The sequence below is a fragment of the Stigmatopora argus genome, chromosome 1, assembly GCF_051989625.1.
Source record: "Stigmatopora argus isolate UIUO_Sarg chromosome 1, RoL_Sarg_1.0, whole genome shotgun sequence".
In the NCBI taxonomy this organism is placed as follows: domain Eukaryota; kingdom Metazoa; phylum Chordata; class Actinopteri; order Syngnathiformes; family Syngnathidae; genus Stigmatopora; species Stigmatopora argus.
In genome coordinates this window covers 23,512,859-23,539,092 of record NC_135387.1, presented here as the reverse complement: position 1 = coordinate 23,539,092, position 26,234 = coordinate 23,512,859, and the positions used below count along the sequence as shown (strand labels likewise).

Here is a 26,234-nt window from a genome sequence, read left to right as displayed (position 1 = left end):
ATACACACACAAGGGCTGATTACCAATCCCACGCAGCTGGTTACAAAAGGAAGGGAAGCCCAGAGGGAGAGAAAAGTTGAAAAGTACACACACAAACTCACACACAGACCCAAAACCCTCACAAGACGTGACACAATTAATTAAATAAATAATCAATATATATGTGGCTTTGAAGGAACTGTAAAAAAAAATCACAGTGTAGTTTGCGAATCAGGAAAAAATATGCACCTGGCTCGTTATTTTCTTTTTTTCCCCAATTAATGCGTCTTTTTTTTGCGTCTTAGATCCCAGTTGACGGAGTCTATAACTTTGATCCATTTGACCTTGGAGAAAAACATCTGCTGATGAATAGGATCTTTCCACCAAAGTAAAATGTCTCTTAAGCATCTCCCTTTTTTGTCAGCTCTCCCCCATTTGTGAATTAATCATCATTAGTCAAAGGGGAATCTGCAAATCTGTGACCCACTCCCTACATACGGCTCAGCGATGCATTCCTAGGCAACATAAACCTCTGTACCACGCAATTGATTTCCTCCCACAGCTTTGAGTGCTTTGTGATTGAAACCAAAGCACAGTGGGACACAGCCTTAAATGGGCAGTCTGGTCTTATCACAATTGGCCCAGTCCACTATGTGGGTATGATATACTGTAGTGTAGAGCAATGGCCTAGGAACAACCATTAATCATTTCCTTAATCAATCAGAAGTAGGACAAAAGCCTAAATTATCCTTGAAACTCAATTCTTCATGAGATCAAGAATGGAAGATTTCAAGTTTCCAACTTTGTCAATCTCATAATATGATCCTTCTATGATGTAGAATGAGTCAAATAGACCCTAAAAGTATGAAAGTGTGGGTCATTGAACTTGTTTTGATGTCTAACTTTGGGAAAAAAATATCATAAGCTATCTGGCAAAGTTTAAGAACAACGTTGTTTTCGTTAACGATGACGAAAATATTTCATTGACGGCCATTTTTTTGCATGAAGATGAAGTGACAATGACAAACTAAAAAGTGTTTTGGATATCTATTCAAATGCACCGTATTTTCCGGACTATAAGCTGCACTTGTTTTTCATAGTTTGGCTGGCCCTGCGACTAATACTTAAGTTCGACTGTTATTTTGTTTTATTTAGTCTATAGTTATCTGAAAATCTTATGTTAACAGATGCCTATTTAGACTCGTTCTCAAATTTTACTATTGTTACTTTAACACAGATTTGTTCTTGGTTTCTGACCAAATAAAAAAAAATCCCCACCCAAAAATGCAAATTGCATGTTATTACGATTCATATATTGTTTTTTTTTTATCTCTTCACTGAGTATTCTTTGGCTGGTGCGACTTATAATCTGAAAAATATGGTAAATTGTAACAAGTCATTTTAAGACATACAATTTCTTTTAGAAAACTATCTATTATATTGTGATATTTGTGACATTTTTTATATAAATGGATTGCAGTGTGACACATTTAATAAATGTTTTTTTGTTTTGGAAAAACTTGTTTCAGAGTCCAAAAGTTGGCATCATATTTTTTTTATTTACAAGCAAACTTTAAATTTAACATCACTGTTATACAAGTGTAAACTGAAGTTTAAATTCCATGAAGTACTTTTAGCAGGGATAACAAAATTTGCGGTAATCGCATACTAAGGTAACGTGGAACTCTCTAGCTAGGTGGCATACCTCTAGTCATAATACGTAGTGGAAATAATCTTCCATTTAATTCCCTCAATTTCTGAATATTTTACACACACATTTGCACATTTTAATCATTTGCCATTTTTTAAAATTTATCTTGTTGAAGCCTTTTTTTCCAGGAGAAAACGCCACCTGTTGCATTAGCATGCACATGTTATCCTGCAAATGTGTTTTTATGGAAACTCATTTTTCTCCTTTGTATATATTTTGAAGACGACGTAGTTTTCATTAGCCGAGGTCTAATTTATACATTGGCACAGATTTATGACATTTTCATCTGAAATCATTTTAGCTGTTGGGCTCATTTCAAAATATGCTACTTTGTCTAACACCATCCTCATGCCGAGTAGGTTTTTTCCCCAGGCTGGAGCAATATTTGCAGAGAAAACACCTTAATTGGAGTCTAATAGTCAGCCTCACCATCGCCCTGGACAAGGAAAATAAACACTGCAAGTGTCAAACGTGCTCTAGTGTGTTTGTACCATGGTGAAAAGTCGTGTGTCTTAAAATGATAAATTGTGTGAATGACAGCCTTTTCATATATAAAATTCTTACACTAATATTCACCATTTCCTCTTGAAGTCTTTCTCTTATGCAATTAAAGCTATAGTATCTAAAACACAGAATATTCGTCCATAAATACAATACACATTTACACAAATCTGTAAGTATCACAATGAAATCGTGAAAAGGTGCCACACTCAACATGCTTGTCATGTCTACTTTTTCATAAAAGAAACAGCTAAGGTAAAATAAAACATTCTTAGACACCTTTCAAAATAATGGATGAATTCATTGACTAAAAGAATTACGATAATTCTTCAACTCATCATCCAAAAGCTGGTGTAAGAAGTGGATATATAATTATGTAGTGGAAAGTAAAGCAAGGAATAAAATAAAAAGTATGATCTATTATCATATAATATATAGTTCATCGGAGTGGCAATAGGTTAAAGGTCACATTTGACCAATCTAGACTCTCCACTTTTTGTACCATACTGAACCCGTGACCGGACGTTTCGCCGAAAGACATTTGGTCGACGGGCAGTTCGCCGAACGGACGTTTGGTCGACCGGACGTTTGGTCGAACGGACGTTTGGTCGACCGGACGTTTCGTCGTCGCGGGATTCGCGCGCTCGCCCCGCCCCCGGATCGTGTGTGTACATTTTATTCAACCTCGGCCCGCGGGCCATATACGGCCATTAGGCTTTTTAATCCGGTCCGTCCAAATTATAGTAAAAATCAATGACCTCATTCATTTCCCTTTGCCCTGCAATACCGCTCATCACTTTCAATTTAAAGACTGATCTCTTTCGTTGAATAATAATATGTTCTAAATGTTGAAAGTAAATTTGAAAATAAATTTTCACCTTCAATTGTTTCTTTTTTCTTATAGTTCAATCCCCAGGTTTGATAAATTACATTGCGTGTCCAAATGCTGTCAAATTTTAGTATTGCCCACCCCTGGTATAGACAAACTTGCCTCTTTTATACTATTAGTCCGTTCGGCGAACTGTCCGTCGCCCAAACGTCCGTCGACCAAACGTCTTTCGGCAAAATGTCCGAGTACCTTCTGAAACAAATAACCGTGGTGAGGAGTGAAAATCAGCGAGAATGAAATGTTTCTTTTTTTTAATATACGGTAATTTTAGGAAAAACCAAAAGGATTTTGATTTCTAAGTATTTCTTGGAGGAATGAAAAGTTCCATGCTCAGCTGTGGAGAACGTGCTATGTGCTCATAATCTGTTGAATCATCAACATGTCGTTTCTCTGATGCTTTCGGTTTTAACGAGTGGAGACGTCAGTGCCTAAAGTAGAGTTGGCGCCAAGGTCAGAAAGCAAGGGTGTGGTTCACAAATACACGGTGAAAACAATTTAATTTGAAGAAAAACACAAATTTTGGCATACACACTCACTAAAGACTTACTAATACACATTGTGGAAATGGATCACTTAAAAGGTATGTACAGTAAATATATACATTTCTTCCTCATTGACTTGTTGTGTTGCGTGCTGAATTTGAAGTCCTTAACTACTTTATAGACATTCACAAAATGTAATTGAAGCATGGTTGCCATCTCATCTTCACGTCCAACACGCTTGATTCCTAAATACAACTTTGAAATCTTCTACAGGGGTGAAAACCTGAACCAAACATCTACCTAACGGCTACCTCCTCTCGAATGACGTTCCAGCTATCCTGGCCCTCATCTCAATTTTCTTTATTTTCCCTTTTAGTTCTTTTTCTCAACTTTTCTTTATCATTCCGACCGTGCGCTGAGGTCCCGCGGTGTCCGGTTCCGCTCACCAGAACTCTTGCTGCGGGCCTTCCTGGCACTCTCCTGTGCCTGTCGATACTTCTCCACCATGCTTTTGTGCTTTCTCCTCAGCTTCTCGTTGCACCACATCTTCTCGCAGTACTCCTCCACATGGGGCAAGTTGGACGGGCCGATCGTCTGCATGATATCCTTGAACCACATACGTGACTGGCCGATGGGACTTAATCTGTTGTATGAGTTACAAGGCATCCAGTTCCTGTAGCCTACGCTCGATCTGTCTTTAGCTACGTCAGACAGACCGACGTTGTCACGTGACATCCACTCATCCAAGGTGTCGCCCTGGAGGACTTCGAGGGTAAATCTGGCCAGGGTTTGGGTGAATCCGTATTCTGTAGAGCGGCAGATGTAGATGCCTGCATCTTGGTTAAGAAGGCGTCGGAAGAGGAGGCCCTGCTCCGCAGTCATGACCCGATCGTCCATCTTGACCTGAGCGTGGCAGAGAGATTGATTTTGCAACGTCAGAACAACATAGAGAATGATTGATATGTGTAACTGGATCGATACATCGAGAAGCAATCTGATCAAATTGATGATCTTTGCTCAGATATGGTGATTTTCTTTTCCAAAAGAATGGATGTGAAATGTTTCAGCACCAACATTTCTTTAGATTGTTTTAATTGCAACAGTTCTAAGATCGACGGTTTGATCCCAGGTCCAGTTTGCATTGCATGCTTGTGTGGGTTTTCTCCAGTTATTCCAATTTCTCCCACATCCCAAAAACATGCAGTGTTGGCTAATTGAACACTCTAAAGTACCCCTAAGAATGAGTATGGTTGTCTGTTTACTTTTGCCCTGCGATTGGCTGACCACCAATTCAGCAATTCGCCAATTGATAAGTTATGGAACAACTCAGAACAACAGAGAAAACGGAAATAAATGACAATGAATGATGATTCATCCTCTGTTTCAACACTACAAAACCATCTGTTTGAAATCTTATATAAACTTCAGTCAGAGTGTATTTCATGTGTGCTTCTGTACCCTTTACTGACAGGCCTTTTTATTAGCTAGTCTCATTCAGTCACATAAAGATCTCCAGATGATACCAGTGGATGTAAGAGTAAAAAAATGTTGCATTCATCATGTTTTTCCATTTTTAAGATTGTAACGCTGTATCAACCAATACATTCTGTCACATGGTAGATCTCACACACCATATTCAAGACTCATCCACTGAACAATTCCAGGTGGAATTTCGAAATCTTGGATTACGCAAACATGCATGCATTTTTTTCTCAATTGCGATTTCAAGTTTAAGATGCCTTAATTTTACCAGATCATAACTGTCTATAACTACGTGAGTGGTTACTGAATCACCGCGGCTTAGTAATTAAGTCCAGCTTCGAGTGTACATGCTGGCAATATAATACTATACATCGAAGGCAAACTCTCACTGCATTAATAAGATGCCAAAGAAGGCTTACAACAAATGGAAATGAAAATGTGGGTCTTATGCCTGTGATGGAAAACTTTGCCATCCCTGCCTGTTCAGATTCATCAGTGGTTAACTTTTTGCTCGAGTGTAAATTCTGGGCTTTAACAAAAATCCTTTACAAAGACCAAACATATCACGGTTCATATTCACTCCCTTTCGTCTCACATTTTCCATATCTTCAACACCCATTCATTCTTATAGCTCTAATCATTCCTACCTCATCCTTCTCTCATTTATCGCCGTAGTCTGTAATCCATAGCTTTCCTCCAATGAGTGTTCAGTGGTGCCAACACACACACGGCAGCCTTGTCAACAGTACTGTGTTTATTTGCATGGAAACTGAGTGGGGTGTTAAGACCTCCTATCCTGACTGAAGCTCTCAGTTAAAACTCTGTCAATTATGAGCTCAACGTAGGAACGGTCACTGCAGGTGTGGCTATATCATGTTCCGAGTGGATTTAATTGTTCCTGGCATGTGGTCAATAGACTTAAAAAAACAATGTTTCTCTAAAGAATATTCTCCTTTCAAATATAATTGTCCAATTTCAGCCATGTGTTGAAACACTGCTGTCGAGCACGTGGCGACATTGCGCAAACAGCTCGGGTTTAAACGTTACCCCAAGTCTTTGCGGACTAAGGCGCCTCTTCCTTCTAAACATCATTTGAGATCAACTATAACCGTAGGTGAATGTGGTGCAGCAATCTGTAATTGTGGACCAATTTATTCAATCAGAAGCCTGAAGAAATTCTGGCCTGAAAAAGACTAAAAAATATCGCCAAATCCAGGAAAATGTCAATCACGTGTAATGGTTTGCATCAAGGATGATGACGTAGGCCACATGTTTTATCCATACACTCAGGCTGGGAGTGTGAACCCTTTACCGCCCTCTATTGTTTTAACAGAGACATGATTTGATGTTGTTTCTTTTGTCTTTTTAGGGCGAAAGAAAAACTGAGAACTCAGCATTCCAAATCGAACCTCAAACTTCAAATTATAATGAAACACACAACAGAAGAGCGCAAACAGGCTGGTGAACTGCATGACTCCCACCTGAAGCATTCTTGCTCACCAGCCGTGGGTGGCAGTTGTTGAGCTTTTTCTCTTTGAGATCTCACATAGTGTCCACCTACTACAGTGCAATGAGGGCGGATGCTTCATAGGGAAGTGAAAGTACCTTTTCTATGTACTCTACAGTATCGGTCCTCAACCACCGGTCTGCGAGACGCCCGGTGCTGATCCGTCAGAGAAATATATATTAATGATAACCAATTAATAATAACTAACTGGCGCAGGGTTGCCAGATCACCAAGACTTCAAACCAATCACACGGCAACTATAACCCACTCAGTTTGATCACAATGATTTTCTTGGCTTTACATGCAACCCCTTTGTGCACTTCATTTTCCCAAGTTGATAAATCTTTGTTTTATCAATATCATTTGCCGCATTGCAATTGAAGTTATCATTTGCGAGACTGTGATTTCCAACGTGACCAAAACGACCTGACGGATCGGCCCTGGGTGGCTCACAGACCGGTCTAATGCTCTACTGTACATTATAACCTACTACATTTAATTGATCTCACCTCCTCCTTGCGGTCATCACGCTGGACGAGCCAGATGACAACAGCTTGTGGGGAGCGAGGAATACATTCCAGAAAAGTGCTGTTGTTCTCAGCACCATACACCACTAGGTCCTCCATCTCCTCCAGGTCCTCTGATTTCGAGAAAAAAAAACATTGGAAATGAGCAGAAAAATGAGCAGTCTGGGGGGGGTCACCTTTCGCCACTGATGGGTACATTTCCCATATTATGCGTCCTGTAAAGATCTCATCTCACTTTCTGAACCGCTTTGTCTTCATTAGGTGGGGGTGCTGGAGCCAATCCTAGCTGTCTCCGGGCCAGAGGCGGGGGACACCCTGAATCGGTGGCCAGCCGATCGCAGGGCACGAGGAGACTGACAACCATGCACACTCACACCCAAACCTAAGGACAATTTAGAGTGTCCAATCAGTCTACCATGCATGTTTTTGGAATGTGGGAGGAAACCCACGCAAACTCCACACAGGTGGACGTGACCTGGATTTGGACCCAGGACCCCAGAGCTGTGAGGCCAATGGGCTAACCACTCTCACCAACGGGCCGCCCCCTGTAAAGATCAATGATGAGATATTGAGATGAAGAAAAGCCACATTTACCGTTAAAGCTCTGGTCCAGACATTGCAGAATTGGGTTCCCGTGCCGAATGTCCTGCCTTCGGTAGCGACGTTTACTATTGGCGACGTATCGGGTGCAGGAGGAGCCGTCCCAGGCGCAGTATGGGTCTCTAGCCAGGCAGCACTCGGCGCAAGCCTTTCCATAGGTCTCACAGCGGTGTAGCTTCACCTGGGCTACGCCTGCTGGTGAGCCCACGTACAGGGCTTGCTGGTGATAACAAAGATAAAGAGGAAACATTATCGATGGTGTCCATCAAAGGGATCCTTTACTATTTTTCAATAGGATTTTCTATAGTTATTGAAAGTTTACTGTCCTTTTCAACCACTTTTTATGCAGGTCATTTTGCTTTTATATGCAAAGTAAGACAGTAATAAGAGAGGTCATGTGAGGTGAAGCAATGTCGCTGTGCGTAAAAACAAACAAACAAAGATAATAATAATCGGACATAGGCCAATTATTATTATCTTTGTTTGTTTGTTTTTACGCACAGCGACATGGCTTCACCTCACATGGATACGGTTTTCTTTGGCTTTTTGTGGCTATTTCTAAAAGATCTATCCCCGACAAGGAGGACAAGAAAACAAAAATATCAGAAGAGAGGATTTATATGTCAAAAGAGAATGATTTCTGTGTAAATTTCCAAGGCTGTTTAAAATTTTAACGTTATCTAAAGCTGCGAAGTTAATCGGAACTTTATATTGGGGATATTTTAATCATGGATTAGCTCTAAAATCCAACCTTAGAGGTTTCCAATTATTCAAATAGGAAGAACTTGATGAAACACAGATGTGAACTTACTCTTTTGACTGATATGTCCATTGATGTAATTGGAGTTGGCACCTGAAATGACGACAAAAATGAGTGTTTCAATATGCGGGATAAGCTTACCGCGCATTTTCCTAAGAACGTGGCTGTCTGCAAGGATGAAAACTAAGACCCAATTCAATTCAAACCCACTTTAAAAACTTGAAGCTCCTCCAAAGTGACTTCCTCTGTTTCCAGACTGTTTCCACGATGAAGGGCGATGACCTTCAACACCGTACCAATATCTTAAGGAGAAGCAAATAAATCACGTAACTTCTTTGCGGACTGTTAAAAAATACGCAATGAGGAAAGAACTGACAGCTTTTACCCGTGCTGATGAACATGACATCATATTGTCCATCCTCCGCCTCCACTCGGTCCACCACGATTTGTTTGAGCCTGTATGGAACGTTGGCTTTGACGAGCACCGGTTCCCGTAAGGCAGGGTGCACCGGCCGCCACATCAGCGGGTGGCTGCGGGCAAACTGGAGCACATAGTCGGGGAAGTCCTTGGTGCTGGCAAATTCCCTGCCGGGCTGGTTGGTGATTTTACTGGGACACTGAGTAAACACAAATAAAAGGGAAACACATCACTCCAATGAGCTATGGTCCTGGTAGTGCTTGTGTTTGGTAGATTTCTTCCTGTTACACAATATTTTCATGATTATGCGGCCATTGCGTTTATCCTTGGGTGCTTGGCATGTGGTTGCGGGTTGAGACGGAAAGTATCGCGGAACCCTTAATCCATTTGATTATGGCTGCATTTTCTGCGTCGCTGATTACTTGCCTGGCTTGTCAGTGTAGGCTCACTTCTCTACGGAATATGATATTCAAGTTTTATATGACCTTTGATTGGCTGGCAACCAGTCTAAGGTGTACAGTAGTTATCCTTTTCATTATAGTCAGCTGAGTTCTCCATGATCTAGTTAAGAATTTGAATGCAGGAACTTGCTATCATCACAACTTTAAATTGCTCTCTTCTCTTCAAATTACTACTTTATCCTAAAAATTTGGGGTTGAAGCTAAAAAACGTCTATCATATCTCCTCATTCCGGCGTGAAAAGCCAGCAGGAATGAAAAACAGACGTCTCACATTCAGATTTGTTTTCATTCCAGAAAACGTTGATTAACGCTTTCTGTCAATCTTGGATGCGTTTGGGTATTTTAATGCATGCTGAATGGGTTAAGCTGCATTTCTTTAACATTTCTTTGACAGGCGTCCTGGTGGTCAGTGGTTAGCAAGTTGGCTTCACAGTCCTGGGGTTGAGGGTTTGAACCCAGCTCGGTCTTCACTGTGTGGAGTTTACATATGTATGGTGGCCACCAATTCAGGGTGTCCAAGAATTGGCTGGGATAAGCTCCAGCACCCCCCGCACTCCCCGTGAGGATAAGCAGTACGGAAAATGAATGAATAAATACATTTCTTTGACATTAGACTTCCCTTTGCCTTTTATGGCTAAATATAGAGCAGTTTTTAGGAACATTAATGTGAACTTTTACTTACTCCAATCTATAAACAACACTATCATTTTAGTACTTTGACCTCTGACTGCACTAGCACTTTGTAGAAGTGTTTTATTTTAATTTTATCTTTTGGTCTTTTACCCAGTAGCTCCATTGGGATAAAGGCTTTTGCTTGTTTGTGAGTAGACTGCAACACAGGCGTTTTTCTTCTGATGTGAGGTTTCCTATTGGTGTCAAAATTGGAACGCTTTGATTTTTATGGGTTGGACTCGGTAATTCTTAAGATAATTTTTAATCAACTGTCAAGCTACGTCACAAAATTGACAGTCCTTTGCGCTCCACGAGCTCTATCATACACGGCAAATAACATGTACCACTTGTGAGTAGGTGTGTTTATATTTGAATTGAAATTACAATGATACAGTCAACTGGCCTGGAAGTGGCATTTGCCATGTTGCATAACCAACTCTGCACTTCACCACATTGGCCCTGAGTGAATAGCCCTCATTCAAATGATATGCTTACACAAGAGCTAAACTTTACATGTCATTTGCTAAATGTGTTTAGAGTTGCAATGCAAATAAATGCATAGAACGCAAGTGATTATTACAGTGATGAATCATTTCCTATTTACTCAGACTACTAAAAGAAATGACCAATTGTGTCTTGTATTAACCTTCTCGTGTGTAAGTGAGTAATTTATTGATTCACAGAATCCAAATGAATTATCACCTACTGCGAAGAAAATTTGTCAAATTTGTTATACATTTAACTTTTTAATAAATGTGACTGAGCTACTTACCACTCCTGGTCTGGGGTAAGGGACCCGGCCTTCATAAGCACCCCACTGGTAATCTGGGCCTTCTTTATGAGCAAATGGTCCGTTAAAGGCCTCTCTGATGTCAGCCATGCGATACACGCACACTGCAAAACCCTGGAATACATTACTGGCAGGGAAAGGTAGAGAAAAAGAATCAAAGATAGTAGAAATAGTAGATCAGAATAAGAGGAATAAGCTTGGAATAATTAGGCCATTTGATGCAATGTACCTGATTGTGCTAAAAATTGCATAAATGTCTGGGTTCCTCTCATCCTTGGTCCTCAGTAAGAAAACATCCTCTGTTTCGGTTCAATGGAAAAGTTTAAGTTAATGACGGTTTGAGGCAAGTCATTTGGAAGGTAAAAGTGAGCGTCTCACCCAATTGGTTGAAGTGTGTATCGATGCCGTGAGGTCCCGGGACCGAACAAACCAGTCTGGCTTTGATAAAGGTGCTCCACTTATTCACCAACACTCTCTGGCCTCCTACATCATTCTGCCATGCACAAAAGCAGACGAAAAATATGTGGGACTATTAAAATACCGTGACCGGACATTTCGTCGAAAGACGTTTGCTCCCCAGACGTTTGGTCGACCGGACGTTTGGTCGACCGGACGTTTGGTCGACCGGACGTTTGGTCGACCGGACGTTTGGTCGACCGGACGTTTGGTCGACCGGACGTTTGGTCGACCGGACGTTTGGTCGACCGGACGTTTGGTCGACCGGACGTTTGGTAGACCGGACGTTTGGTCGACCGGACGTTTGGTCGACCGGACGTTTGGTAGAATGGATGTTTGGTAGAACGGACGTTTGGTCGCCAGGTTCGCTCGCTGTCAAATTATGACAGAGTTTACTGTTGATATTTTGATATTAGATATTTAGATATTAAACTCACTCTCTCTCTCAGGATTATAATTTTGAGAGCTAGTTTCAACAGCAACGTCCGGTCGACCAAACGTCTGGGGACCAAACGTCTTTCGACAGAATATTAAAACACCCTCCGCCCGATGATGCAGTGGTTCTTCCGCTTGACATCAGTCTGGGTTCGATTCCCACTCAGTCGCAGTGTGATTATGAGTGATTGTCCGTTTCACTGTGCCTGGGAATTGGCTGGCAACCAATTCGGGGTGTCCCTTGCCTACTGCCCGTGGTTGGCTCCAGCACCCCCCGTGACCCTTCTGTGGACACCAATAATTTGACTTTGACTGAGGTGACAAAAGATGCCATGAATCCCGACAAGACTCAACAAGTGGAGTTAAGATAGTTATTATCATTATTACAGTGGGCAAGGTATTTCCAGTTGTTCCGTATCAAGGCATGTGAAGACAAGCAATGATCAACATTGTGCAGGTAAATGGTCATTTGTTTAGATTAAATGTAAAGTTGTACGATCTCATATGTGACCAAATATCAGACAACATTTAAAAAAAATGAAAATATAGAAGATATCTGAGAGAACAGACTTCCTAGGTAGCTCAATTTACAGCAATGCCATATTTGGTCAAGTGGCCACTCCATTTGAGTCTGAAACAAATATCATGTATGAGATTGATTATTAAGCACAATTTAAAGTTAGAGTACCTTATGACATTTGTGACATTTGACTTTTTCTGCCTAGCTTTCATGTATACATGTATGACCTCTTTTACCTTAATTCTCATGCCCTAAAACGTCAAAGTTCTCTCGTCATCACATGACTTACCCTGCAAAATTTTGGGTAATTTGGCTAATCCGTTATCAAGTTAGAACCAAATTCAAATTTTCTGACCTCTGTGACCTTTGACCTTATTACTACTTTCAAAATTAAACAACTTCTGTTCCATAATACAAGACAAATGCACTAGTTTGATAACCCTTGCTTTATTAGTTGTTGCTATCACTGCATGTTGGTAGATATTTTCATTTATGTACTCTATTTGTATGCACTCCATGTAGCCTGAAAGAATGTAAAAGGTCATGCTCATAACGTATCGAGATTGTAGATGTGAAATGTGACAGCTGTGTGTACCTTGGAGAGAGAATGGCTCCATTTTGTTGTAAATATTCTAAAGGTTTTTATATGCCTTTTGGGAAATGTCAACATTTGAAAGCTCACAGGAGACTTTCGAGTTCTCGCCTCATAGCCAGATGCTCTCTCTCAAGTTCTCTTGATCATCATGTGTCTGTTTCTTTCTGTGTGTTCTTGCATGAGTGTGAAAATATACTGAAACACAAAGAACGTTTTGGCCATCGGTAGAAATTTGAGGCCCATAAGGATTCGACATGGGAGTAAGAAAACCCCCAAAAATGAGGTCCCGGCTTGGAGTTTACAATTCAAGATTCACTTCCTTAACAGATGTTTTGTCTCTGGATTTGTAAGAATTGCATAGCTATAAGTCGTCTTCTTTCACTTAAATATAAACGGCATACAGACTGAGCCATACATAGATACAGTCAGCAGATCGATACCGAAGTGCTCAATCCGTAAGTGTATTAAAAAAACTGCCATCCAGGCATGGGGAAAACATGCAAACTGCACTCAGGAACTCACCAGGGATTGATCCCTCAACCTCAGAACTGTGAGGCGCATGTGTTATCCAATCGTTCACGGTGCCACCCACTACAAATGAGGTTTTGTAATATAGGGACTTACCGCACACACTCGTCCAACGCGCGTGTGAATGGCCTCCTCTCTGTCTCCCGCCTCCGTGGCCTTCTCAGTGAAGAAGAAATATACTTTATCATCGTCTCGGTCGTCGTTGTCTGGAATGAGGTGGGCTGCAATGAACTTTGGGTCTTGAAAAGAGGATAAAAAAATGAGTTTACATGTTAAATTGGGGAACACAAATTACACATTTACAAGATCTAATTTAAAAAAAAAGCTGATGACAAAAGATTACGTGCACCGACAGGTTTAGATTCTATGAGTACTACTTTGACTTTATCCTCCATTTTTGGTGTAATTTTCAACAGTTTGCCTACATGTATATTGTAAGGATTGTGTATGTGAGCAATTTATACAAGATGATTTTCATTCAACATGAAATCTTGTACTTAAAAATCCCCCCCATTTCATGTTTGTATCATTGTTCCTACACTATAAACTTTTCATATATATATTTAGCAGATCCAATCCGCAATGTGGTGAATCCGCAAAGTGGTGAATCCGCAAAGTGGTGAATCCGCAAAGTGGTGAGGTATTACTGTAACCCTTTTATTTGTCATTTGTTAACGATGTATATTGAAATATTATGCTAAAATATAAACAATAGAAACATGTCACTGGCATGTGGCGTTCAGCTGTCGCCAGATTTTAGATTACACTTAGAAATAATTACCTAGATTTTGTTTACTCAACAGATGCTGACTGTTTGATCTTTGTTGGAAGCGTGCGACTGAAATTTCTTATGGTAATATATAACAAAGTGAAAAAAATACCATGGAGGATTTTATGATCGGTCTCTGTTCTCATAGTGGAGCGATCCCCCATACTTCTGAAGATCACAGAGTCTCTTCCTAGGAAATCGGCTGTCAGACCGGTAAATAACTCTCCGCCTGTAAAAAGAGAAAAGCGGGTAAGCAAAAAGTCAAGAGCAAGAAGTCTGCTGCAGTGAGGAAATCATTGGTGACACGTCCCCATTGTGGACCAGTCTTATGACATGTGGCTATGAAAGGAAAGAGGAAACTCAACAGTTCTAATATGGAGAACACTCCAAAGTCATACACTTTTCAGAGTACATCCTCTACTGAGACCAGGAGAGACGGACTCGCTTTACACAACCCAGGGGAAAGAGGAAACGAAATACAGAAAATATCCTACGCAGTCATGTGTGGAGAATTTGCAGACTTTAGCAGCACAGTGTGAGAACCAACTTTGTTTGTGTGACACTTGCGAATTAGTTTTTTTGTACATGTTTATATACCTAAAGGGAAATAGGTGAGTTTTCTTTACACGTCTCAATGGAAATTGGCAAATATCACACATTTATTCTGTGATTTTTTTCTCACTTTCCAGTGAATTTGGAATTTAATATTTAAGATGGGGAGGTGGGGTACCAGCACAAAGTTTTAACTTTTAATAAAGTTTGTTTGTATAACACCTTATGACATGGGGGTGAAATACGTTGAAGTGACTAAAAGATTTAAAAGTCGGTGTCGGTTGATTGCATCCTCGTTTGAAAAAAATAACAAACTAAATTGTCATAAGCAAGTCAACACTTGTTTTTGCATGAGTCCAGGAACTTGAAGCCAATCTAAACGTGTCCACATTACTTTGTTCCCCCATAGTTGGGCACTTTTGGACGATTCCAAACTATAAAGTGGGTGCTAAGGCAGAAAGATGTTGGTCGATCATTTTTAGCTGGCTTGAAAAGAAGCTAACATGGCAAAAAGACTAAAATATCAGCAAAACACATTGTCCAAACTCACTGTTTGCCCCCTTTAATAATTCAAGTTTAGATGCTTACAAAGACGTGTGTTTATATTTTCCAATTTTAAAAGTCAAGTAGTCGACTGTAAAAAAAAAATCATCCTCTATCCAAGTTATTCGGGAGAGTTAGTCTAGCGCAAGAGACCCTGAGTTTGTCGACTCAGCGTAAACACACTGTCAAGGATTGGAAGTTGGCCCACCAGAGGCCAGCAGGTTGATGGTTGGATTGCTTAAAGACATGTAGGTCAAAGGCTAGTCATTGGAGAATCCGATTGGGGCTGAACCACTTGAAAAACTAGTGAGGGATTACCCCCCAGAGAAATCCACGACACAGGCTTCATTTATAAAACACTGCACAGAACCCCTGCTAAAAAAAAGGATGAAAGGCCAAAAAAGATGAATCGCATTTATTTAAGATCAAGCAGACAACATTGCCTTAATAAATCATAGTCAAGCAGGAAATGTGCACACATGTAGTTCTCTCCTTGCCCACATGCAGCTCAGAGAGAAGACAGACTTACAATAGTCACAACTGTAAAATGATCTTGAACTGCGAGAAACCTGTGGTCATGTTGAATGTATTTCATTGCTGACTAAGCTTTTCCCCACCCGTAGCGCTCCAGAAACCTACATCTTCATCCAACAATGGACCTCATTCACTGACAGTTTTAGAAATAAACATTTTTTTGAATGGTCAGTGATGGCCATTCATGGAGAATGTGAAATACAGTAACATGGTTTCTTTTTTCCCCAGGCAAGCCTAATGAGGGACTGCAACAGTTGAGTTGTGTTGTTGTGCCCTGCAAATGGCTGGCAACCAATTCATGCCAAAAGTTGGCTAGGATATTTGCGCTCTACTTCCAAAAGTTAAAGGATTTGGTAGCCATTTTAAGTATATCTAGAGTTTGATAACCAAGACTTTATGTTGTGTTGTTAGAGCTATAGAACTGGTGTCAAACCAATTCCATAAGGAGTCAAGAGGGTCATGCATTTCTTTCCAACCAATGAAGAGGACACGTTTTCAGGCTTTTTTTTTTCCAGCAGGGACTTCATTGGCTAGACTTAAATTGTTTTGGTCGGCATGAAATCCAGGACTCTTTTGATCTCTTTGGAATTGGTTTGAAACATCAGCTATCTGAATATCTGTTAATATGTTACATTAATAGATGCCTATCATGCCTGTCTGTCTATGTTATTGTTGTAGCTGTAATGTAAGGTACTCGGACGTTTGGTCGCCGGACTTTTGGTCGCCGGACTTTTGGTCGCCGGACATTTGGTCGCCCGGAAGGTTATTGATAATTACCATTTAAAATTGTTGCTCAAGTTCCCTAAATACAAACTGTGAATTATTATTTAGTCATACTTAATGCCCTATTAATTATTAGGCTAAAGAAAAGCTCCAAATTTCCCATACTTTTATTGTGTTTTGTTGGAGAACTTGTTAAGACCCTCACTGACGTCCCTTCCTAAGGGGACAACTCATGTACATACAAACTCTTATACACTCACACGTCCGCTCAGTGAAACTGCTGAGGGCCATTGTTGGCTTTGATTGATGCATAAACCATGTTGTTTTACCTTGTTTGGTTGCCGGACTTTTGGTCGCCGGACGTTTGGTCGTCGCACCTTTGGGTCCGGGCGACCAAACGTCCGGCGACCAAACATCCGGCGACCAAAAGTCCGGCGACCAAAAGTCCGGCGACCAAACGTCCGGTCACGGTAATGTAAAATGTTTGTTCCAAATTCTCCCCAAAATGCACCTTATATATATGTTTTTTGTCGTGCACTTATGGATGGTGCAACCAATGTTCATGTGTGACTCAAATTCCAAAAAATGCAGGACATGGCACTACAAGAGAGCATGCCGAAGAGGACACATACCGCTAAAGGTGCTAGCAAAAGGAAGACTTGGGTCGTGAGGGACCCTCCCTCGGCCATTTTCCACATTCTTGGGGTCCATGGTGAAGACGTGCTGGGAAAAAAATACAACCCAATATCAAAATGACTAGAACAAGCGGTGTTGAAAATGAATAATAATGTTAAAATATTATTTCTATGCATTGCAATTAAAAGAGGTTTGACACTACCTTATCTTTTCTAAGGGGGAGTTCGTTCTAAATAAACCGTTTGGACATTGTTGTGGCATCCACAAAAAGTGCTGGTCAGATCTAATCTCTTTGGAATAATAGATTCCCCAGACTATTGTGTTCCGATGTGCACACAAAGACAGGATTGGCTCTTATTTGTTCCCATTCTTTGGGGTCTTTCTGCCCCTCCTCTGAACTCGGCCTGTCTGAGAATGAAGATGCCGTCTGAGAAACAAGGAAGTGTGGGATCAGTTGAGTTACCAGAATTTGGACGAGTTTCCCACCCATTTCCTTGTGAGGAACTCGCTCTGAGCTGAACTTTCTACTGAGGAGTGGACATGCCGGGTCATCCAAGGAACAAAAATAAATACGGCAGCAACCAAAAACAACATCTTATAATGTGTGTAAAAACAAATTACATCAAGACCATTCATTATCTGTAAATATTCTTCCATTGTGAATGGCCTAAAACAATATCCCAATAAGCTCTCTGTGTATACATGTTATATTGTTTAGCATTGACTAAACAAGCTGTGTATTCATTAAAAAAACACAGTTTTACATGATCACAATGTATTCTATTTGCAATTTTTTCTGATTTTTTTCATGCATTAAGATAAGAGATGAAGCAAAACCTCCAATTTGCGATTCATTTTTGGTCTAAACATTTTTTTAACAATTTATTTAACTTTTAAATATACACTTTGGGGAATTTGGCTTCTGAATTGAGTCCACTTTTAGACTGCCAAAATGGTTAACTCAAATCCTAAGCAAATCCTTCCAACTGCAGGCTATCTCATGCAATATTTTGTCTTTGCTTTTCAATCACTTTTCATTTAGAATTAGGGTTCCAACATCCAGGCATTGTGGGATTTTTAGATAAAAAGTCTGTTCCCACATGTCGTTTGTCCTGCTTGGGTGTGGTCCATTTCCATTCCAATGGCTCCATGTTATCCAGGAATTAAAGCGAGAAAGGGATGGTGACAACAGGGCACACACCCAGCCCTCATGGCTAATACAAGTCCACATTATTGATTGAGGTGTCCTCGAAATGAACCGTGAGTGTCTTGCCCTCTGTTCAAAGATTAGACAATGCACTATTGTGAATAGGAGGGTGCGTCTTCCACTCCGGAGTGATCAAAGGGAACATGGTGACATTGAAATCCACCCCAGAAAAGTAATGGGATAATTAGCCGTTAGAGCACATTTATACAATTTATTCAGGGAATATTGCTCCCCTGTTGCCTTACCATGAGTGTTGGGGTTTAACCAATGTCAACTCTAGTACTTTTTTAAACAGTACCGGTGCTTAAACAGTTATTGTACCGATATTTTCAGAAAATACAATTAAAAACTAACACAAACATAGTCCAAAATCACAACCCTTTAAATTACATTGCCAGAGTGAAAATGATAAAGTAAATCTATCAAAATTATATAGTATTTAAAATGAATGGGCTTGTCTTTATTCTCATTACAAGCGCACTAAATTTGTAAAACTGAAACAACACAAATAAATCATTCATCCATTCATTTTCAATAATGCTTATCCTCACAAGGGCCGTGGGGGGTGCTGGAGCCTATCCCAGCTAACCAGGACACCCTGAAGTGGTTGCCAGCCAATCGCAGGATCATATTTCTGCTATACATATAATAAATGTCATACAAAAGTAAACTACACGGTGTTAATTTGAGGAGTAGAGCACAACTAACAACCAATGTAAAAATAGAATTTAAAATAGAAGTTTTTCTGCCACTTAACTGTAAATGTAAAGGAACAATATATTCCAGAGGTAATGGTGGGAACTGCAATTATATCAGCAAGCGCTGCATACATTATGACCTCGAAACGTCATGTGATTACATTTACAGAACAAACTGGGATTAAAGCCACGCCAAAGCTCCACTTGTGGTGTGTGTGTGTGTGTGTGTGTGTGTGTGTGTGTGTGTGTGTGTGTGTGTGTGTGTGTGTGTGTGTGTGTGTGTGCGTGTGCGTATGCATGTGTGTTATATCACTGTTATGCAGAGTTATGATGCGGCTGATTCAGTTTTGGCAAACACGCTTTAATGCTAAGAAGCTAAAAAAAGAATGGTACTTTTTCTGTGCCAAGCACAGCATATCAGGGACCACCAATACCATTAAGACAAGTGACTGTTGACACACACACACAATAGACTGAAGAGGGACTGGATAAAGTCCAAACTTAGAAACACTATATGTACTGGATTCAGAAAAATGTCAGTAAAAGTCAAACATGGATGCATCATGACATTGGCTTTGGATTGCGTTCTTGACTGCCCAATCAAGCAATGGCACAATGTCTACCTTCTTAACTTTCACTCTCCTAAAACTGCTGGAAGCTGTTTCTCTAATTCAATCTTTCAACGCTGAATAAACATTGCTGGCTTGACAGTGATGACATTTTTTTTTTAAAAACAGAGTGAAAAAAAAAATCTTATCATGAAAGACTGAGGCAAAAAGTTATGACAGCATTTAGTGTGTGGTAAATAATATTAGTCTAACTATGTTGATATAAAATTATTAAAACGGGAATGAAGTGATTTCATAACACATTACAGCACAGGTGTCAAAGTGGAGGCCTGGGGGCCAAATCTGGCCCGCCACATCATTTTGTGTGGCCCGGGAAAGTAAATCATGAGTGCCGACTTTCTGTTTTAGGATCAAATTAAAATGAAAAGTAAATTTCCTGATTTTTCCCCTTTTAAATCAATAATTGTAATTTTTTAATCATTTTTTTTCTGTGTTTTTAGTTCAAAAATCATTTTGTAAAATCTAAATATATAAAAAAAAAAGCTAAAATAAACATTGTTTTAGATCTATAAAAACTGAATATTCAGGGCCTTTAATTCAGTTCATTTAATCCATTTATTAAAAATAATCTAAATATTATATCTAAAATGGTCCGGCCCACATGAAATCGAGTTGACGTTAAAGCGGTCCACGAACCAACCCGAGTCTGACACCCTTGCATTACAGTATGTAGCTTCCATATATTCCATGTCAAACAATATTTTAAATTGCATGACTGTGTGTGTGTGTTATGTGTGGATGTTTGTGATTCGCATTCTCTGCACTATTTTACTATCCTTGTTAATTCCCTAATGGGAGAAGCCGAAAAGTCAGCACACATGCTTGACATTGCTTGGAACATTGTTTCACTCAGTCTTTTTTTAATATTTCAAATAAAGCTTTTTTGCTGTTTTTGTATTACAAAAGCAATAAACCTACAAAGAAGTATGGTGGTCCCCCGTTTCGGATAGATAACAAATAGTTCACCTGAATACTGAGAAGCTAATGTCATTACAATGTTTTGGGATGGAAAGAGTGCAACTTTGGGCCAGCTAAAAGAGAATGATGCCATGAGAAAGACACAACCAGTACATACAAGTTTGACCCGAGCAGAGATGAAACGGCCTGGGGGGCTAAAGTTCATCCCACCCAGAGTCCAGTTGGATCGCTACTAGCTTGAGTTGCCCCCAGAGGTCAGGCAAACATTTGAGTGTATATTCTGCTCCATTTAACGACTGGTTAAATAAACGGACGAGTTCCCTACGGACTCGTGCTCAGACTGACTACCTGATGCTGAGCTTAACTGTTGTTAGGTTAATTGGACGAATACGCAGATATTTTAATTATACTTAAATAAAGAGTGTTAACGCTGAGTTTAAAGGGCGATTTAACATAAAAACTCACTTTACATTAGCATCCATTCACCCATACATTCACACACAGTGTGTGAATGGCATACCTGTCAACCTCTGCCGATAACTGCCCTTATAAATGATTATGATTCCCCTTACAAACCCCCAAAAAACCTTACAAACACCGTACGAGTCGTACGGTGTTTGTAAGGTTTTTTGAGGGTTTGTAAGGGGAATCATAATCATTTATAAGGGCAGTTATCGGCAGAGGTTGACAGGTATGGAATGGTCTGAACTACAATCGTTCAAATTTACCCGCACGAATGCCCACTGAAATAACAACACCTGTTTTTAAAAGGCTTCCTTGCTGAAGAATAAACTTGAAATGCACATGAAAATAGAACTCTGCATTACAACACCTGATGACTACATAGTTCGAGGTTTCTGCATATTTTTAGTAATAACATTCAAAGCACACTAATAAAAGGCGTTGGAAAAAAATACACCACATATTTTGGGATGAGCCACTACCCACAAAATGACATTTGTATTGCATTTCAACCTTGAAATCCGGGGACCATCTTAGCTTCCTTGCCAGTAATTGGGTGTCAGTTTTGGGAACACTGAAAACAGGTTTGACTTTTATAAAATTGGAGGAGATGACATAGCACTTGGATGCAGTGGCGATGACATATTAAGAATGCGGCCCGAATATATGGCGCCAAAGAGAACATTGGAGGTAGCTAATAAATCCACACGCCACTTAAATTCCCACCACAATGTTATGTTTCCTCTTTGTGAATCCTTAGCTAGTTTCCATTCTCCTCATGCCCGCTTTGGCTGCCTCCTGCGGGGTCACATTGGGCTGTCATGAGGAGGTCCATTACATTGTCTTAACGACTCTCATTCATCCATTCAAGTTTTTTTTTTTTAGCTTTGATTTGCTTTCCCATCAAACTAAATGGTTTGCCAAAAGGCGTATAGAAAAGAAGAGGGCTGACTTGGTGTGATGGTCTGAATCCACAAAAAAACACATGCTGCTTACCTCTCCCCTGTGGCCCACATAGATGAAACTGCACATAGGATGGAATGCTCCTGTGCCGCAGGCCAGGAGGTGAGTGCGGTTGTATGGCTGCAGGAGGCGAACAAAGTTGGCACATTCCGTCTGCAAAATGCAGAAACACAGCGAATAAGACTCAAATACTTTGGGCGTAGAGAACCACTTTCTCACTTACGCACATTACACGCACAGAGTATTATATTGCATTCAACCACACGGAGCATTGCAGTTGAATATATCAAAACAGAGTGAAATGGTAGATGTCCAATGAAAGAAGACAAGCATATTTTCATGGCTACCACGAAAACAAGGTACTTTTTGACCATTTTTATTGACCCCACATGAGAGTATAGGAAAGCATGGGGAGGACTTTTTATTGTATTAAAATGTGATAGACTGCATGGTTCTTAAAATAATGCTGGGTAACACAGTAGTATTTATATTAAGAAAATAGCTTGGATTTACTTTGTGTAAATTGATGCATCTGTCGATATATACATACACACATTTTTATTGTTCTCCATCATGTCTTTAGCCCAAAGCTTTGCTAATCAGTCACTTATGATTTTGATTAATTCATCAGTCTAGTGCAGGGGTGTCAGACTCGGGTTTGTTCGCGGGCCGCATTAACGTCAACTCGATTTCATGTGGGCCGGACCATTTTAGATATAATATTTAGATTTTTTTTAAATAAATGGATTAAAAGAACTGGATTAAAATCCCTGAATATTCAGTTTTTTATAGATCTAAAACAATGTTTATTTTAGCTTTTTTTTATATATTTTTAGATTTTACAAAAGGATTTTTGAACTAAAAACACAGAAAAAATTGATTAAAAAATTACAATTATTGATTTAAAAGTGGGGAAATCAGGAAATTTAAGATACATCTATACTCTTCATTTTAATTTGATCCTAAAACAGAAAGTCGGCACTCATCATTTACTTTCCCGGGCCACACAAAATGATGCGGCGGGCCAGATGTGGCCCCCGGGCCGGCACTTTGACACATGTGGTCTAGTGGAATGATTGTATCAAGAGCTTCTGTTCTCTTCTTCAATAAGATGAATAAGCCTACCGCGGCAATGGACTTCTGTGTGGGCTACAGTGGAACGAAATGTTGACAAGAAAGATGTGTGTTTGGGCTCTCAACACTCTGGGATTTGGGGTTTTATATATCTGGGTGTTTTTTATTGAGACCATAAAGAATGAACAAAAGATTTTCTTCCCTCCGTAGTTATCGGCAGTGTGGCAGTAGCTTTAAAGGGAACGTTTCAAAAATAGAACTAAATCATTAGATGAGCAGCTAGGTTCAAGAAGATTTGAAAATCCGACTATTGCTGTGGTATTTTTATACTTGGTGAAAAACAGTTTTAATAACCCATGTGAACAAAAAGTACTTTTCCGGCACTTGATGACAGAAGCTGATTCCAAAGTGATGTAGTAATTGAAAATAGTCGGAATGGGGTTAAACTTGTCCCACATTTATGGAAAATGTGGTTTTTACATTTGAGAATTCTAATCCCATTGCCATAAATTACACATCATTTCAATCACGTTTACTTGGCATTACCACATTAATTTTCATCAGCAGCTGGAAAAAAGTAAAATGCTGTGGAAATTAAAAAGCCCATTTGACTTTTTGCATTCATTACAGACTGTCAATATCAGATAAATCCATTTATATTGGGATGCCATTTGTGTGACTATTTATCCACCAGAATGTTACTTGGCGCTGTTTGTTGGTTTTTGAGAATTATATAAAACTAGAAAAGATAGATAAGATTTAACTTTTCAAGGGCAGAGAAAAGAGCTCATTTGTGATTTGAACAGAGAAAGGACCAAATAATCTTTTGGGTGGGTCGGTCCAAGGGGGGTGTGGGCAAAGCCATGTCATTTTGAAGGAGACAAAGATAGCTGAGCTTGCATCTATTTTGGATGTCCCTAAGATACTTGAAGACACTAAACAACTGCAGCAAGAAGGAAGGAGTATATGTATTAGTCCCATAGGTGGCTTGGCTGGGATGTGGTAAGTAACTTCAATAAAACAAACAGCTCCTAACTAATCCACCGTCAACTATATGACCAACTATAAAACCAACCTAAACGTTAGTTGTTAGCAGGAGGTCCGTCAAAACCAATCTAAATTAATCTATACCAAAATCATTTGCGCCCCAGGTCTGACTGTCAAAAGCACAAACACACCACATGACAGTGAAATGACCATAATGGATGAACGTGAAAAAAAGTCAAAGTCCAATATGGAAACACTTCCACAGCTGCATGAAATGCCAGTTTGTCTCTTTCTTCTAAGTCCTCCTCCAGTTAGACCGTTTAAGAAGGAAATCTAATGATGTAAATGAACTACATTTTTTCCAACGCTCCAAAAATGTCCAATCAAGAAATCAAATGGTTAGAGCAGGTTCTCACGCCACCAAAGTTCACAGGTTCAAACATTCTCGTTGGGCTTTCCGTACACTCTAAATCATTTGTCCGTGACTGTTGTCAAACTGGGGGCCCACGTTTTCCTATTGCCACTAAGAGGCGACTCACTTGTGCGAAGGAAAAGAACAATAAAGAGGATTTATTGTTCAAAATTTCTCTTTAAGCATCCCATAAACCACCGCTGGTCACCCTGTGTACAAGTGTGTTCCGTATCACAATGTCCTCAATGCTCTTTAAAGTGTTGCATTAACATTTAACAATTCAAGTACTTGTCTCTTGTTGGAAAATGATAAACTGTCCAATGGTCATCCTGAAAGGTCAAAACTTCTAATTGTCAGTATCTTCTAAAACACACTTTCATCCATTTGTAGAGGTGGTCAAAAGATGGGCGTACTCAAATTACCAGCAGAAGATGACAAATGTCACTGTCGCCAATACTTTCCCTGTTCAAGTTATTTATTTCTATCAGCTTTAACTGATGAAGATGAAGGTCAAAAAGGCTGTAAAAGGCGAAAGGATGTCATTAAAATGTTTATAGGATAGACAATTGTTTATAGAAGATCTGCGCACACCTTCCTTTCCACATGCAACATTATTTATCTTTTAGCCAGCGTTTTCAAAGTTGTATTTTTGTTTTTCTCGATGTGATGATCTAGACTAAACATTGTCTATAAATCCTTGAGAAATAAATATAACACAATGTGAAGACTTGTAATGTTACCCAAGTGCTTTCCTGTTTGTCAAAGTCGGTTTATGTTCAATTCATGGAGATGACAAACAAATGAGATTAAAGGTGTGTCAAAGTCGGTTTATGTTCAATTCATGGAGATGACAAACAAATGAGATTAAAGGTGTGTCAAAGTCGGTTTATGTTCAATTCATGGAGATGACAAACAAATGAGATTAAAGGTGTGTCAGAGTTTTGGCCCCTGCTGTCTATTCCTTAGTTGAAAATTGAGGTAATCCATCAGGTTTGACATTTAAAAAAAAAAGCAGTGGGGCGTGGGGGAACGCAAAAAACATCTGTGGAATGAAACATCTTTTACAAATATATACAGACTTTTGTGATGCAAAATGTGTTTTGGAGATAGTTCTGTAGTAATTTGAGACTCAAGTTAAGCACTAAATAGTTTAAGCTCTAGGGTCTACCATAATTCCATTTCGGAATGTTGGTTGACTTCTAAAAATTTCACATTTGGAAAGAACTCATAGGAGACAGGATTGAAATGCTTCTATCTTCCAACCTTTATAAACTGTCAGATGTCAGGTTTGAAGGAAAAAGACTTTGACACTTAAAAATAACAAAAATACAAAAAGGTGACCTCAACTTTGATAAGTAATAACTCTCTTGTGACACAACTCTTATTGCTTTTGAATGTGAGTCATCTTATGTCTCAAATGTTCTGCATATCCTCTCGAGAATGCCAGATTGTGAAACATATACATAGGTTAATTGCTAACCTAAAATGAATTCTCGCACTGCAGTACTGTTTTTTGTTGAATCATTGTTGAAGACGTGTTAGCAAGATTTAAATTTGTTAGTGCACGAAGCTAATAACACGACTTGCAGGTTGGATACACATTCGGTTGTACAGTGGTACCTCTACATACGAGCAGCTCTACCTACGAGATGCTCGAGATACGAGGAAAATTTCGAGCAAATAATTCGCACTAGATACGAGAAAAAATTTGAGATGTGAGAAAGCCAGGTGGCCATGACATGAGAGGCTGTTTATCATTGTAGCACACTGTCTTTTTTTGCCGCATCTCTTTCGTATATAATAGATATCTACGA

General features: G+C 39.6%; 1 protein-coding gene across 2 annotated transcripts in view; it reads right to left on the bottom strand.

Moving 5' to 3' along the window:
* Window positions 1–3,560: 3,560 nt before the first annotated feature.
* sema3bl (sema domain, immunoglobulin domain (Ig), short basic domain, secreted, (semaphorin) 3bl) overlaps window positions 3,561–26,234 on the bottom strand; it is a 61,996-nt gene continuing 39,322 nt past the window's right edge. For both annotated transcript variants that reach the window (XM_077609946.1, XM_077609939.1), the window contains exons 4-16: window positions 21,981–22,100; window positions 17,067–17,157; window positions 14,195–14,311; window positions 13,410–13,552; window positions 11,158–11,272; window positions 11,009–11,078; window positions 10,762–10,906; window positions 8,824–9,055; window positions 8,649–8,740; window positions 8,490–8,531; window positions 7,673–7,898; window positions 7,061–7,191; window positions 3,561–4,465 (exon numbers count right to left, since the gene is read on the bottom strand). In XM_077609946.1, the coding sequence (XP_077466072.1) occupies window positions 3,962–4,465; window positions 7,061–7,191; window positions 7,673–7,898; window positions 8,490–8,531; window positions 8,649–8,740; window positions 8,824–9,055; window positions 10,762–10,906; window positions 11,009–11,078; window positions 11,158–11,272; window positions 13,410–13,552; window positions 14,195–14,311; window positions 17,067–17,157; window positions 21,981–22,100 (2,028 nt within the window). In that variant the 3' untranslated portion in view covers window positions 3,561–3,961. The remainder of the gene's footprint in view (window positions 4,466–7,060; window positions 7,192–7,672; window positions 7,899–8,489; window positions 8,532–8,648; window positions 8,741–8,823; window positions 9,056–10,761; window positions 10,907–11,008; window positions 11,079–11,157; window positions 11,273–13,409; window positions 13,553–14,194; window positions 14,312–17,066; window positions 17,158–21,980; window positions 22,101–26,234) is intronic.